Source organism: Sinohyriopsis cumingii, chromosome 3, assembly GCF_028554795.1.
Source record: "Sinohyriopsis cumingii isolate HCF-2022 chromosome 3, ASM2855479v2, whole genome shotgun sequence".
NCBI classification, from domain to species: domain Eukaryota; kingdom Metazoa; phylum Mollusca; class Bivalvia; order Unionida; family Unionidae; genus Sinohyriopsis; species Sinohyriopsis cumingii.
In genome coordinates, this window is record NC_142963.1 from 48,318,908 (window position 1) to 48,336,982 (window position 18,075).

General features: G+C 33.5%; 1 protein-coding gene across 1 annotated transcript in view; it reads left to right on the forward strand.

The window, feature by feature from the left end:
- The window catches only part of LOC149802814 (protein tweety homolog 1-B-like), a 119,941-nt gene extending 102,313 nt beyond the window's left edge, over nt 1-17,628 (forward strand). The window contains exon 14 of the mRNA XM_089952253.1: nt 7,274-17,628. Within this exon, the coding sequence (XP_089808379.1) occupies nt 7,274-7,369 (96 nt within the window). The 3' untranslated portion in view covers nt 7,370-17,628. The remainder of the gene's footprint in view (nt 1-7,273) is intronic.
- The last annotated feature ends 447 nt before the right edge of the window (nt 17,629-18,075 follow it).

The following is an 18,075-nucleotide window of genomic DNA, read 5'->3' on the forward strand; positions in this document are numbered from 1 at the left end:
AGATTGGATTGTGACATTGCTTTAATCCTTGGATTGTGACATTGCTTTAATCCTGCAATTAAACTAATGAGAGTAGATTGGATTGTGACATTGCTTTAATTCTTGGATTGTGACATTGCTTTAATCCTGCAATAAAACTAATGAGAGTAGATTGGATTGTGACATTGCTTTAATCCTGCAATTAAACTAATGAGAGTAGATTGGATTGTGACATTGCTTTAATCCTTGGATTCTGACATTGCTTTAATCCTGCAATTAAACTAATGAGAGTAGATTGGATTGTGACATTGCTTTAATTCCTGGATTGTGACGTTGCTTTAATCCTGCAATTAAACTAATGAAAGTAGATTGGATTGTGACATTGCTTTAATCCTGCAATAAAACTAATGAGAGTAGATTGGATTGTGACATTGCTTTAATCCTGCAATTAAACTAATGAGAGTAGATTGGATTGTGACATTGCTTTAATCCTTGGATTGTGACATTGCTTTAAACTAATGAGAGTAGATTGGATTGTGACATTGCTTTAATCCTGCAATTAAACTAATGAGAGTAGATTGGATTGTGACATTGCTTTAATCCTTGGATTGTGACTTTGCTTTAATCCTGCAATAAAACTAATGAAAGTAGATTGGATTGTGACATTACTTTAATCCTGCAATTAAACTAATGAGAGTAGATTGGATTGTGACATTGCTTTAATCCTTGGATTGTGACATTGCTTTAATCCTTCAATAAAACTAATGAGAGTAGATTGGATTGTGACATTACTTTAATCCTGCAATAAAACTAATGAGAGTAGATTGGATTGTGACATTGCTTTAATCCTGCAATTAAACTAATGAGAGTAGATTGGATTGTGACATTGCTTTAATCCTGCAATTAAACTAATGAGAGTAGATTGGATTGTGACATTACTTTAATCCTGCAATTAAACTAATGAGAGTAGATTGGATTGTGACATTGCTTTAATCCTTGGATTGTGACTTTGCTTTAATCCTGCAATTAAACTAATGAGAGTAGATTGGATTATGACATTGCTTTAATCCTGCAATTAAACTAATGAGAGTAGATTGGATTGTGACATTGCTTTAATCCTTGGATTGTGACATTGCTTTAATCCTGCAATTAAACTAATGAGAGTAGATTGGATTGTGACATTGCTTTAATTCTTGGATTGTGACATTGCTTTAATCCTGCAGTTAAACTAATGAGAGTAGATTGGATTGTGACATTGCTTTAATCCTGCAATTAAACTAATGAGAGTAGATTGGATTGTGACATTGCTTTAATCCTGCAAGTAAACTAATGAGAGTAGATTGGATTGTGACATTGCTTTAATCCTTGGATTGTGACATTGCTTTAATCCTGCAATTAAACTAATGAGAGTAGATTGGATTGTGACATTGCTTTAATTCCTGGATTGTGACATTGCTTTAATCCTGCAATTAAACTAATGAGAGTAGATTGGATTGTGACATTGCTTTAATCCTGCAGTAAAACTAATGAGAGTAGATTGGATTGTGACATTGCTTTAATCCTGCAATTAAACTAATGAGAGTAGATTGGATTGTGACATTGCTTTAATCCTGCAATTAAACTAATGAGAGTAGATTGGATTGTGACATTGCTTTAATCCTTGGATTGTGACATTGCTTTAAACTAATGGGAGTAGATTGGATTGTGACATTGCTTTAATCCTGCAATTAAACTAATGAGAGTAGATTGGATTGTGACATTACTTTAATCCTTGGATTGTGACTTTGCTTTAATCCTGCAATAAAACTAATGAAAGTAGATTGGATTGTGACATTGCTTTAATCCTGCAATAAACTAATGAGAGTAGATTGGATTGTGACATTACTTTAATCCTGCAATTAAACTAATGAGAGTAGATTGGATTGTGACATTGCTTTAATCCTTGGATTGTGACTTTGCTTTAATCCTGCAATTAAACTAATGAGAGTAGATTGGATTGTGACATTGCTTTAATCCTGCAATAAACTAATGAGAGTAGATTGGATTGTGACATTGCTTTATTCCTGCAATTAAACTAATGAGAGTAGATTGGATTGTGACATTGCTTTAATCCTTGGATTGTGACTTTGCTTTAATCCTGCAATAAAACTAATGAGAGTAGATTGGATTGTGACATTACTTTAATCCTGCAATTAAACTAATGAGAGTAGATTGGATTGTGACATTGCTTTAATCCTTGGATTGTGACATTGCTTTAATCCTGCAATAAAACTAATGAGAGTAGATTGGATTGTGACATTGCTTTAATACTGCAGTTAAACTAATGAGTGTAGATTGGATTGTGACATTGCTTTAATCCTGCAATAAAACTAATGAAAGTAGATTGGATTGTGACTTTGCTTTAATCCTGCAATTAAACTAATGAGAGTAGATTGGATGGTGACATTGCTTTAATCCTGCAATAAAACTAATGAGAGTAGATTGGATTGTGACATTGCTTTAATCCTGCAATAAAACTAATGAGAGTAGATTGGATTGTGACATTACTTTAATCCTGCAATAAAACTAATGAGAGTAGATTGGATTGTGACATTGCTTTAATCCTGCAATTAAACTAATGAGAGTAGATTGGATTGTGACATTGCTTTAATCCTGCAATTAAACTAATGAGAGTAGATTGGATTGTGACATTGCTTTAATCCTTGGATTGTGACTTTGCTTTAATCCTGCAATTAAACTAATGAGAGTAGATTCGATTGTGGCATTACTTTAATCCTGCAATTAAACTAATGATTTGCTATAAATTTACTTTATAAATGCATCTTCTCAGCCATACAAGTGATAGTTATTGGTGTAAAGACTTTATTTTCATAGTACTTGGCACCTTAATTGTCGATAGTTATAGGTGTAAAGACTTTATTTTCATAGTACTTGGTAATCGTAATTGTCGATAGTTATAGGTGTAAAGACTTTATTTTCATAGTACTTGGTAATCGTAATTGTCGATAGTTATAGGTGTAAAGACTTTATTTTCATAGTACTTGGCAATCTTAATTGTCGATAGTTATTAGTGTAAAGACTTTATTTTCATAGTACTTGGCACCTTAATTGTCGATAGTTATAGGTGTAAAGACTTTATTTTCATAGTACTTGGCAATCTTAATTGTCGATAGTTATTGGTGTAAAGACTTTATTTTCGTAGTACTTGGTAATCGTAATTGTCGATAGTTATAGGTGTAAAGACTTTATTTTCACAGTACTTGGTAATCGTAATTGTCCAAAAGGCCTCAGAATGCATCATTTCACCATAAAGGGGTTGGTGTCAAAACATGTCAATTTGCAGTAAAGGGTTAAAGCAAAAGCTGGCATTTCTGAGATAAATTTAATGTTGTGGAAATACTGTGTCTTTAAAATTTGAATGACCACAATTTATTATTTTCCAATGCCTGCTTTATAACTTGATAAAATGATGTATAAGAATATTATAATGGAAAGAATAACCTGCCTCGTCAGAAGAAGAATAATTGGGGATTACCTAAACTAGGTTGTAATGCTGGCCATATCTTGTAGCCCACTATCCTGCAAGCAATAATGACTCTGTCCTGAGCATCTCTGAATTTGTTCTTAATGCATGTAACAGTGGATATTAACACATCTTTCCCAGTGTTTTGCATCAAATCATCTTCATGTAGAAATGCTGCCAAGCAATGTCAAGGGCCATCTCAGTCAACTTTCTTTGCAGTCATAGTGGACTGTTAAATGTGTATTTCCATGACCATGGTGCAATCCATCTTCTGTTTGATGGTGACTGCTAAAGTACTTTTGACTTTCAGCATCAGTGACAGTTTTGGCCTCTAGGGAAATATATGCAACAGCTGTCATAAACAAAATAAATTTCCAAGTGACGGGTTCTTACAGTATTTTCAGGAAACTTTAAAGTGGCTGGTTCTCTCATTATTTTCAGGAAACTTTAAAGTGGCTGGTTCTCTCATTATTTTTAGAAAATCTGGGTGCTTTCCAAATGCATCTGACGAAGCCCCATCTGGGATGGTAGCTGATACACTGTAACAAAAGTAACCTTGACATTCCAACATTACTGATTAGTACAAGTCATGGATTAATTAATATGTATTTTAAAAAAATAATCATTAGTAATAAACATATGTTTTCATGCATAAAATGAAGGAAATTTAACAAATTAAACCTACAAATCAAGATATTTTCATGTATTCTTCAATAACAGTTTAGGTACATTTTATGTGCTTGACAGTCAGATGTTTAAAGTTAAAATTCACTCTTTTTTTCAGTGGGTATTTAAATTTTAAATTAAGTAGACAACAAGGAGTCATACCTGTTAAAGGTGTTTCCTATTGGCTGTGTATCCTATCCAGAAGTGTGCAATAACCAGTCTGTGCTTCCTACCCCTGCATGGCATGATATATCCAGAGCAGCAAATAACCTTTTTAGATTACTTCTGTTGAGGGTACTGTTGAGACAGAAATAACACAGTCCAATTAAAAGATTTGTGCAGCAAGGTTTTCTTTTTCACTATGCAAACTCTAGCCAGTGTACAAAGCAACAGATACCCTGTAATTGGATATTTTTCATTTTATCTACAGTTTCAGCATATTTTCTCATTATCACATTGTCATCATTGCTACCTAATGGAAAAACCTTATTCTCCAAAATTAACCATTCCAGCATTATCCAGTGATAACCTTTAGGGTCCCTTAATCAGCTGCCTTCACTTCAATGTTAATTGCCAGACCCAGTGTTTTAATGTTTTTTTTATAAAGATTACCACGTATACAATTTCCTCCTGAATTTGTACTGATTTTGCATCAATCATATACTACTGAAAGAAATTTTTGCTTCATTCACACTTTTCACAAATTTGTGCCTTTCATTTTCAGCCATGTAGTGAGAAACTGTCACAGCCTTCTTTCCTTACAGTCTCTCCAACATCATTCTTTCCTTTCATCTAGCTGACACATCCCAAATTCATTCAAGGGTCTTCTGTTCTTTATGATTCCATGTGCATTTCTAAACATATTAGTAAAACACATTCTGATGTTATCTTTCCAAGATCTTACCAGCAGTTGACTTTTTGCTATTTTATGCATAACTGGTCTTCTCTCTGGATTTTTTGGTGACTACTGATTCATATTTAAAGTCAGAACAACTCGCAACGAAACTAGATTTTATTTTTATCAGTGTTCATTATTATTATTGCGAGCTCATCAAGTAACATTGTTTTCCTCATCATGGATCTGTCATTCCCTGTCTTTGTCCAAGTCTGCTAAAATGTACTTTTATGCCTTTTTCACATCATAAACATTATTGATATTTCTTTCTTTGACACCATTTCCATTCAACCTCTGTTTTTTTCTGGTGGCATAATACGGTTTAAAAAATGCCACAATTTTACTCATGTGAAATGGGATAGAACCTCTGTTTGTAATATGTATATGAGAAGATAAATCCCAGTTTTTTTTATCCCTTTAAGTGGGGGGGGCATTGTTTTATCAAGGCTTTACACAATGAACTTTGTGAAAATTTGTATGGAAAAGCAGGAAATATGATCTCATTTTGAAATAAGAGAAGCCAAAGTCCAATTGTTATAACCCTTGAGGGAGCAGCTGAAGCTCATGCATTCATCCATTTAGCTTGTTGTTGTTGTTGTTGTGGGGTTTAATGCCATTTTTCAGCACACGATAGGCTATGCATGGCAGCCAGTACTAATTGTGGAGGAAAAGCCCGGGAAAAACCACCAACCCACGAGAAGCTACTGGCAAGTATTCTCACGTACCCACATTAGCCGAATCCTAGACTCGAACCCACGCAGACAAAGGTGAGATGGCAGTGATCCGTAACGGAGAGTGCTTTAGACCACTCAGCCACTCGGGGCCACCTCATTTAGCTCTGACATCACGTAATCATTCCGATTTTTTATAACAAATGCTGACTGGCTAAATCTTAAACATTTCCAGCCATTTTAAATTATGAAAACTATTAATCCAATCAGAAATTTTGTAGTTTTTGTTTAACAGAATACTGCTAATTTTGAGCTCTGTTCTCTTATACAAAGGCATTCAAGTCCACTGCATATTTAAAACATTAAAATATTAAAAGCACTGGTATAGCTGTTGTACAGAGATACACACACATATAAACAGGATCAAAGAATGATCAATCAAACAAGATTAAAATGGTTTTTGGGATTCGTAACTTAGCTTTAGCAATTTAAGTCATATTGCTACAATTTCTGCAGTTTAGCAGTTTATGGTGATGTCTAGCACTGAAGCTTCATGCCACAGACATGAAGCATCATGTCCCACCTAGTCACATTATCCTGACACCAGGCTGAACAGTCCTAACTATAACCTCTTAATGCTGTGTGCCAGGCAAGGCCGCTCCTAGTACCAGTTTTATAAGTATTTGGTATGACTCGGCCAGAGTTCAAAACCTGTGACCTTCCACATCCAAGGCAGATGCTCTAACCACATAGGCCACCGGAGTGCTTCATTGTTTTGCTGAGTTAGATGTAAAAAGAGATGTGATCTCTTCTACATAGGGAGGAAGATAGACAAAATGGATAAAATGTGGATTTATTTCTTTCACCATGGCACCGAGACTTTTAACCAGTAACTGGTTAGGATTGAAATAGTCAGATCTTTACTATACAACCTGTATTGTGCTGACTTGCTGTTAAATGTGTGTTGCATAAATATAATTATGGTAAAATCTGCCTTCAAAGACCAGTGATATGAGAAACCACCTGTCTTGAGAGGCCAGGATCACAAAGCACAGTTTGATTGATTATAGTGTTATGACCTGTAATGAGAGACCTGTCTTGAGGAACCACAATATTTCAGCAGAAGGGGTGGTCTTTCAAGACAGGTTCTATGCTTTTTACCCATTTGTGTTTTTAAATGATACATGCAGATCACACACATTTTATCACAGCAGATATAGGTAGCCATATTTTAGCTAACAGGAAAAGGACTCAATAGATTGTTGAAACTATTTTTATTGTTACAGATAAAGGTAAAAATTGTCATGGTCACAATTTGGTAATTTTCAAGCTTTTACACTTGATTGCTTTAAATTTCTTTAATTTGCCTATTAATCTAATTTTTTCGACACTATCATGAATATGTTGGCAAATGCTCATATTTTTTCATCATTTGTTTTAAAAGTAATTTGCCATAGTTGTACTTCATTTAAGTATGCTGGTATAATTTGGGGAGACTGGTAAATCTCTGAAAGTGACGTCTTTGTCTTTCTATTCCAGTACTATGCGGGCAGTTTTGTGGATCAGTACAACAACCTTCGTCCAAGCAGCTCTATCATGGGGACCTTCCCTACCCGTACCAGCCAGATCAATTAATGAGGGGTTCATGTTTGCCACACCCATACAGAGAACTGATATGGGGTTACCATAGTATCTGATAACTGATAGTATAAACACTTGTAGAGGAACAATTATAATACTGATTTGGATTGGAAGAAAATATCTCCCATTATTTAAGATGATTTTATTATCCCCTCACTAACAAAGTTGGGAGGGGATTTTGTTTATTCATATGTTAGTTCATACTTTTTACCCTCTCAATATATTGGACCCTATTACAGGTACACACGTAAAATTACTATCTGGATACTTAACAGCCATACAAAATGTAGCTCACCGCAACCTGATTTTTACAAAAGTAACCATATGTTCAGCTGATCCTTTATTACACCCTCAATATAGTGAAACCTGCTATAATGCTTTTAATTAAAACACAAATTTGGATATAACAGATAGTGTCTTTTGGCTCCTGATATTTACTCCTAGGTGTCCTTTTTTCAGAGACTAATCAAAAACATGAACTAAGCTGACAAACAGAATTCACTATAACTAGTATTATTAACCTTATTACAAAGTAATGATTCATTTGCATCAGTCATTGAGTAATCCCAGCTGCATAAGTTGGTTGGCTTTAAAGTTACCATTGAGACTTTTATTAAGCAATGACTCAGTTCCTGTGTACCAAGACTGTGCCATAGAGGACATAAATAGTGCCAAATAATCTTTACTTAACGTATATACTCACTTATAAGTTGAGCCTAACTGTAAGCAACCAATACACTGATCTATCATAGCATGATCCTCCTGAAGATCAGAGTCTGTATTGTTTTTTCTACTCCTAGCAAGCTACACAGACCCATATCTGCTGGTACATTATGTGTCAGAAAATCAAGGTCTGTGTTGTTTTGCAGTGGAACTTGGATTATAAGCAAAACATGAAAGCTAGCCAGTATAACCCAATTTTCACATTTGATTGACTTGTGCTCATTCATTACATCTTCAGTATCATGGACCCCTTTTTTTATCAATACTCATGAAACTTGGCACATGTATGTGTCTCAAAACCATACTGAAAGTGACCTAATTTTGTGTTGGAGAAACATTCTCCATACCAGTTTGTATATTGTTGGCTGCTCCAAACGTGCTCCTGTTGGCAAGGGGATTTGTGTTTACCAGTAAATTTCATGTATTTGATATAATTTTTTTTATGTACTGTGCAGTCTAGATGATGTTTTTTTTATACTTACAAGTTTATTCATATGTTCAAAACTGTGTGGTGTATCTTTAAAAGAGTCTATACACTGTATACACATATAACAGTAGCTACAGTATTGTTTTTGCTAATCTTATAATATGGAATCTAATTTTTTAATAGATTAAGCTGTGTAACTTAAATCCTGTGTAAGCATATAAAAGAATGACACGTGAGCTCTGGCTAATACACACACACACACACACACACATCTATATACTAGTCTTGAAAATTGTGGAGATATTTCTATAATGGAATTTTGGGATTTGCTATACATTTTATTTGTAGCTTAATTGTTTTAACAAGCTATTGCTTATCACTGTATAACAAGATTGTGCTGATGGTACACACACACACACACACATTTCCTTCCTGAATAATTTCGGGATTAATTTTCTTTACTTTTATTGTGCAGTATGTTTGTTCAACTTATTTATATATTTTTAGTATGATAACAATTTTTTGAAACATTTTTATACCCACCAAGAATGTAACTGAGATTATTTTTGTAAATAGCGTGATTTCAACATAGTGATGAGATTATTTGTAGCAGATAAAATCTACACAGCCTCTGCACCTCTTTACTGCTAAGCATTTATTGAAAGTAATAAAGCTTAGAAACTAAATAAGATTTTAGATTAGACTAACCTGTTAGCACATTTAATATTAATTGTCACTGACGTATATTTCACATCAAAATGCAAACAGACTGCATAATGTGACACAAGATGTTGTCTCGTATTCACGAAATTCCTCAACTTGATTGCACAGTTAAACTAGAATTTTGATACTTTATAATAAATAAATTAATTGAAATACAGTATATTTTACAGTATTAATACATCTGATTCAGATGTCTGTTAAATATATCTCATTTTATAGCAATTAAATTATAAGTTAAATTTTTTGGAATTGATTGAGCACTCAGATTTGAAAAATTTTCTAAATGTGGTCCCAGTTAAGGAAATCTTAAGTTTGACTTTGAGACTCATATTGTTTCAACTTGTAACAAATTATATCATTTTTTAAACCTCATTTTGGGTTGGCCAATAGCAGAAACTCAATCTTGGACTCAAGCTCCGAGTTTTATGATCTCCAGGTCTGGGTTTGTCTCATTCAACTCTCTCACGTAGCCATACAAGATCTTCACTATGCTATGGTCTGATTACATGGTAACTGTAACATTTAAAAGCTGCTTCACGCAAACTTTAGACATGTGAAACCTTAAAGACATTTACTTTTTAAAATGTATTTAGACATCCTTCTTCAATATTTCACGTCAAACTTCTAAAGTAACCATAAAATTATATTGTTAAACATTGTTTTATTTTAACAGACACTAATTCAGTGTTTATACAATGCATAAGGTCATCACAGTAATGAATCACTTGACCTTATCTCATCAGCCATTAGTTTTGGAATGACTTCTTTTAAGATTGCAAAGAAAAGAAAGTTGTTATCAGAATTTCATTTGGATGAAATCCTGTGGAGTCACACAAGAGTTCTGGCCCCTCTATCATGAAATTCATTACTCCACATTTCTCTATCTTTATAATAATTGACAACTAAAGTGGTATTTCTTTTCCATTTAAATTACATTTATTTATATTTTTTTTATAATTCAAAACTACAGTAGTTTACATCAAGTTGAGTTCTGATGTGGCCAAGAACTGTATTAAAGAGACAAATTCAGATTCTTTAAGTAACAATTTGATTTCCTTATTACATACTTGAATTTCGTTTTGTTTTCCTTAGACATTATAAGATTTTTAAACTGAAATGCATGCCAGTATAATTTTATTTTTAAAGACAGGGTTTTGAAACCGGTGATTGATTCAGTACAGGTATGAAGCCATATCTGGGTATGAAAACAATGTAACAAATAAATGACCAATCAGGTGCCTAGTCAGATGTTTGCTTACTGCCAGACAGAAAATGATTCAGCTGAGTTAATCCTGATTCTGTACCCACGATGTGTCTTTAAGCTTAATTTGCATGACTTACGTACTTAAGTAATGCTTTTTTATTATTCTTAAATAAAATTTAAGTGTGATATCCATTAACTAGCTTTCCTTGAATGTAATGTTTGATTTAGTGTTTATGGCTTTATAGGCAAAATTGTTGCCCTGTATTTTCTACATATTATGAGGTTGCATAGCAAAACTGAATTTGAAAGTTGGGATGTTAAGTTTCTCAATTTTCTATAGGTCCAATTATAGATGATATGTAGAATGTTTTTACATTTTTCATTCTGTTATCCTTAGCATAATTGTAAGAAAATACATGTAAAAGTTGTTGCATTGTAAAGAACCAATAGTGTGTTTCGGTAAAGAATAGTCAATAAAGTGTTTAAGTAAAAACAATAGACAATAGAGTGTTAAGTAAAGAATAGTCAATAAAGTGTTTAAGTAAAAACAATAGACAATAGAGTGTTAAGTAAAGAATAGTCAATAAAGTGTTTAAGTAAAAACAACAGACAGTAGAGTGTTTAAGTAAAGAATAGTCAATAGAGTGTTTAAGTAAAGAATAGTCAATAATGTGTTTAAGTAAAGAATAGTCAATAGAGTGTTTTAGCAAAGAAAAATAGTCAATGTGTTTAAGTAAAGAATAGTCAATAGAGAGTTAAGTAAAGAATAGTCAGTAGAGAGTTAAGTAAAGAATAGTCAATAGAGAGTTAAGTAAAGAATAGTCAATAGAGTGTTTAAGTAAAGAATAGTCAATAGAGTGTTTAAGTAAAGAATAGTCAATAGAGTTTAGGTATAGAATAATTAGTAGAGTGTTTAGATAAAGACAAGAAGCATCTCTCACTTAGTTACACTGTATCAGCTTTTGCTTTACAATAGAGTACAGATTATCTGTATGTTGATTGTTTGGGTTGTTAACTTTTACAGATTCTCACCATGCCCCCCCCCCCCAAGTTTAAATCTCTAACTGGGGTAAATCAGTTGTATGACACAAATGATTCTCTGGACAAAATCGTTGTCTACTTTTGGGTGTGGATGATGTACTTTTTACTGTTTAGGGTTCCCATGCCAACAGAAAATCGGGGCAAAAGTCAGAAGAAATTATAATTTTATTCCTGACCATGAAAAGTTCTTGAATTGTGAAAATATTGATGAAAGTCAGGAAAAACCCAAGAATTTTCTGCCACCTCATGACACCTGAAACAGTTATGTAACTGAGTCGTAACTAAATTGATCCGGAGTTAAATTTATCTAGTTCTGACCAGAATGGATCATTTAGGTGGTTGCCATAAACAAATTTGTTGACTCAATCCAAATGCTCTTTTGCATTAGATTCATCTGGTAGATTTTTCCACAGATAGCTGGAAGATCTGTATATTTCCTTACATGCAGAGGATGAAAACCAGTCTAGCATCAGAAGAGGCCAACATGGTGGTGGCAAAGCTTTGCCACTTACCAGATGGCTGTTGTTAAATCGAGTCATACCTGCATGAAATCGATATGAAAATTATTTATTTTCTCAGAAATTGAGAGTATTAAAATCTTTATGTCGTTAATCTGCAGAAAGACAAAATAAAACTACGGAGTTCGTGAAATTTGACTTAGTACTTGGATTTGCATTGCTAATTGCATGATTACACAAATCTCACAACCCACATTTTCAAATGTTGTAGAAAGAAAAAAAACTAAATGAAAGTTGCATACCTGTTGTAATAAAAATAAAAAAACGAAAGAAAACAAAATTCTTTCTATATATTCCATGAACAGCTGCTGGGTTTTGTTGTATCATGTGACTACCACGTTGATGTGCTCTCTGCTTGATGAATCTGACTAGCCAGATTGCTACGACAGTGACAGGTTTCTTGTCGTTCTCAAAATAAATATGTTGAGAATTTTACGTTCTTTTGGGTTTTTACAAAATGTATCAGACTTTCATTTCATAAAGTTGAAATGACCTGGAAATTTATCTTTAGAAAAGTGGGGGAACCATGACAGTTATACGTTGCAATGGGCTTGAACTCGATCCAGATGAAAACTTTCTTTATGAGTATTACCTGAAATTACCACTTAAGTAATTATTCTTGAGAAAATATTGTGTAGTCTTCATTAAAATGCTCATACAAAATATTGTGTAGTCTTCATTAAAATGCACATAGAAAATATTGTGTAGTCTTCATTAAAATGCTCATACAAAATATTGTGTAGTCTTCATTAAAATGCACATAGAAAATATTGTATAGTCTTCATTAAAATGCTCATACAAAATATTGTGTAGTCTTCATTAAAATGCTCATACGAAATATTGTGTAGTCTTCATTAAAATGCTCATACAAAATATTGTGTAGTCTTCATTAAAATGCTCATACAAAATATTGTGTAGTCTTCATTAAAATGCACATACAAAATATTGTGTAGTCTTCATTAAAATGCTCATTTAAAATATTGTGTAGTCTTGAGTAAAATACTCGGACATTTGTTAATGGATTATGATGCAGAGTGGTGATATAGCAATTGATGCATTATTCATGTACAGTAATTTTTTCCATTTTTATTCAAAGAAGATTTTTTTAATATGAAAAACATTTGCAATATTTTTATGCAAATATCTGTAAATTTTGGGTTTGTAGTGTATATAAAGTACTCCCCAACAATGAGGCCCCAGCTGGTAGAGTTATCTGAAGCACTTGACTTAGCCAATCATCTCACCTCTGCCCACATGGTTACAAGTGTCAGGCTTGACCATTGTAGTTACGTGAGAAAGCTTTCCAGTTTCTTCCCATGGGTCAGTGACTCTTCCCCAGGATTTCACGGGTGCTTCCTCCACCAGTAATACTGGCCACCATGTATAGCCTATCATGTGCTGAAAAATGGCATCAAAACCACAGTAATAACTCCCTAACTATAAGAATAGTGCATTCTGTTCTTACAAAGTAGGTGTGATGGTCACTGAGTCCCCCCACCTTCAATAATTAATAGTAATACGTATGAAACAAACTCAGAATAAGGTGACCTCACCTGTAAATCAGTCAACATATATGGTTCTCATGAATAGCATTATAATTAAGGAGTATGTGTCAATGTAATAGGGATTACTTTTTCAAGGTAATAAGGAGTACTGTATCAGTGTAATAGGGAGTACTGTATCAAGGTAATAAGACGTACTGTATCAGTGTAATAGGAAGTATTGTATCAGTGTAATAGGGAGTATTGTATCAGTGTAATGTACTATGTAATTTTAAAACATTTGAGATTCTCAGTAGTACCCCAAAAAATCAATTTTTCAGTGTACTGTGCATTAACCCTCCTGAATTATTTACTGTTTATCAATTTTATTTTATTTGACTGTTTCTCATATTTGTAATTGAAGTGAATAATAGTAGCCTTTTACAAGAACATTTTGAAGCTAACAAAGGAGTCACAGGTTCAACATGTTTTGAAATCATTGTGCATGACAATCAGTAATTGCAAAAGCAATAAGTAGTCTTTTTTTCTCTCAGAAATTTGAATCTGGTAGTAACAATGACTCGTGGTTGTGCCAGCACCAAAAGAATACAATTATTTTGCTCACTTTTTGTTTCATTTATAATTTTAAGGAGATTCAATACTAGATAGGTTGATATCCTTTCTTCTTTTTTTTGATTGTTGCAAAACATGCAGCATAACTGGGTCTTATAAAAATTCTGTTTCCTGTCTCATTATTAACTTTTAATAAAATTAATTTTGAAATATTCTGAGAACATTTGTTTATATGTATAAAGATGGATATGAGCCAGTAATGTCAATTTTCCCAGAAGATTCTGGTACAAACAGTTGTTTATTACATTTAAAGTGGTCCCTTATTATAGAGTACCTTAATATAATGTCATTTCTGGTATAGCTGGAGCATGGGTTATTGATACTGCTAAACTGACTAAATTCTTTTTTTTTCAAATTGCTACTTCATCTTTTGAAATTAATTTTAGGTTTTGGCTTATTGCAACCCAGTTTAATAAAATCATATATAATATATGCCTATATAATATATGCCCTTTCATGCGGTTTCCTGCATAACATACCCGTTATAATACCCATTATTGCTAATATTGTACTGCAATATATGGTGATGTTACCAATGGTAAGGGCCTAGTGGTCAAAGACACTCACTTTTACAGATCACTCACTCATTTTTCCTCTGACCACGTGGATTCAAGTCTTGTCTTGACCGACATAGTTATATAAAAAGTGTTCCATTAGCTTCCCATGAGTTAGTAGTTCTTCCTCAGTTAAATACAGCAAATATACTGGTCATTTAAGCATATTATGTGGTGAAAAATGGTGATTAAGCCCACAAAGCTAAAGTTGCTTGTATTAAACAAAAAATTGATGGCATTCCGGTATGGCTTTTATAGTGAGGGATCACTGCACTGGGTGAAATAGACCTATTTTCATTTATTGTCTTTTTGTGATTAGAATTTTTGATCCTGCTATTTCAGCTGTTGTGTCAAAGTATTATGTTCTCAGCTTATTAAGTCCCAAGTTTGCTTGTTTTTCTTGCAGATTCATGTGTTTTGGCTACCGTATATACTCGTGTATAAGGCGAGTCCATCTGCAGACTGCATAGACACTGATCTGCTATTTCATAATGCGCCAGTAGATCTGGTTCTGTGCAGTTTGTTAATAGTAATCAGTAGAACAAACAACATAGACCCTAATTTGCAGGTGTATTATGCTATAGTAGATCAGGATCTTTGTTGTTTGCCATTTGACTTGACTTGACTTATAAGCATGTATATATGGTATTTACCTCTTTTACTTTAACCAGATAGTGCCTTCTGTCAGTCTCAGGTATTTCACTATTATTATTTATTAGAAAATAAATGATTGGGCTGTTAATTACCATATTTACCCATCTTGAATATTCACCCAACACTGAACAACAAATAGATCCAGATCTGCTGGTACAGAGTGTGCCAGCAGATTGGAACCTAACTTGCGTGAAATCATAATTAGAATGTATGGCATAAAGCCTGATCTGCTGGTGTGTTACATAATAGCAGATGTTCTATGGGAAGAGATCTGCTGGTGCATTGCACACTGACAGATCTGCTGGTTTATTTCACAGTGACCAATCTGCTGGTCATTATATGATGACAGATCTGCAGGTGTATTGCATGACAGATCTGCTGGTGTATTATATAATGACAAATCTATTCTTGTATTTATAAGAGATCTACATGTCTGTTATATGATCTGGTGCATTACACACTACACACTAACATATTTGCTTTTGCATTACATAATGATGGATCTCCTGGTGTATTATATGATGACAGATATTGTGTATCATGCATTGACAGATTTGCTAATACACTAAATGATGACAGGTGCATTGCTTGTTCATTTTGTGGTGACAGGTCTGCTGGTAACTTATATCACAGATTTGCTAGACCATTACACGGTGCATCTACTAGAGTATATTAGGGTGACATACTAGTTCATTATAAAATGACATCTGCTGGTGCATTACACGACAACAGATCTCAAGAATGTATTATGCAGTTGCAGATCTGTTTGTACATTGCACAATGACAGATCTGTATAGGAATTATGATGACAGATCTGCATGCAGGTGTATTATACTGTGACAGATCTACTGGTGCATTGCACAATAAATCTGTTGATGCATTATATGACAACAGATCTGCTGGTATATTACACAACAAGAGATCCATTGATGTATATATAAAATGACAGATTTGTAAGTGTATTGTACAGTGAGATCTGTTTGTATTGTGTGGTGTATTGTATGACAATAGATCTGCTAGTGTTGCACATGCTATTTACAGTTGAGTGCATAACATACATGGGTAAATATTAGAGGATGTGAACATTGAGGTCGTTTTCATCAGTGGCTCTATGTTGTATACATTCTAATGACACAATTTGTTTTCTTCACATATTGCACAAGAAGGCAGTGATGGATACGCCCATGCTGCATGAATTCACTTAATGACATTAAATTGGTATCACACTTAGTGTGTCCATTTAGCTCATTTAGTCTGAAACTTCTGTATGTAAAGTCTTGAAACTTAATGAGTGTAATGGTAGGTCACACTGTAATTTTTCTTGCTCTTGCAACTTCACAAGGTGTTTGGATTATGCCACTGCAGAACAGTCAAGACTGCATTCTCTAGAATTTGTGCGGAATAGAGGAATCCCATTTCCAGTGACCTACTTTTCACCTACTAGTGATAACATTAAGTTATTTCTTTCATTTAGCTCATTCTGAAACTTGTCTATACAGCCATGTAAATTATAGAATACTGCTCACTTGGGCAAAATTAGGTCACAGTGATATTCTTTTCATGTTCCAGTGGTTTTACCTAAAGGTTTTATATATAGCCCAATATCTCTTAGACAGTTGTTAATACTTGTGAAACATGATGGGTGTATTCATCTTAGAGGGTACAGCTCACCATAGGCAAAGAGTAAGTCACTTTGACCTTTTTTCTTGCCCTAGTGACTTTTCAAGTTTTTCTGATTAGGGCGCTGCGAAACAGTTGAGACAACAATGAACTGAATTCTTGTGAGGTACAAGAATCTAATTTCTAGGTCACGCTTGTGGGTAGGCCCGTATCAAGTTCCCTTTTTGTCCTATTATTGAGTTAGACTTCACCATCCCACCCCAATACAAATGATTGATTTAGTTGTTCTCAAGTATATAACTGTGGCCGGGTAGGAATAACAATGTATACTGTACAGCCTATCAATACACACCAAGTGCAATGGAAATAATTTGAAATGGCAATCAAGTTTATGATGTACTTGTGTAAAAAGCATCTTACAGATGAATATGTGTATATGGAGTTGCCATGTTCTTCTTGGCAGTAATACAGTAGATAATGAATCCATTAGATATATAGAAGTAGAAATTAGAAATTTAGAAGAAGAGCACACACACATTTTGTTCCTTCTCAGTTTATTGCAAAAAAGTTTACCTGTTTTAGTTATACGTAACATTAATCTGATTTGTAGCGAAATGATTTACTTATTACTGATGATAATCTGATAAAAATAAAGTTTGCTTTTAATCAATTTTCTGTATGTGTTGACTTTGTCTTTTTTCTTTTAATTTTGTAAGACTTTTCCACATCTTTAAGTGTTGTGTTAATTATGGCCAATATTTTAGATCTTACAAATCCATCAGATAAATCAGTTCTCATATGTGTAAAACTGAATCTCCAAAAACACGTGAATATTATTTATTTTTCCATAACATTTTTGTAATGATGCAATCAACCAGTAGTCATACACTGTTTGCAGATGCTATGATCTGTTTTAAATTGTACCAGTGAATGTGAACGTGCTTTTTACTCATGTTACTGCAGATTTGATAGAGGGGATATATTGATTAGTTTCAACAATCAATGTGAAGAACAGATATTAAAGCATACGAGACAGGTCAACACATTACAATTATGTACACTAATTTGAATCACTAATTTTAGCTGGTCATAGACGGGAAAAGCACATAGAAAGGCCTGTTG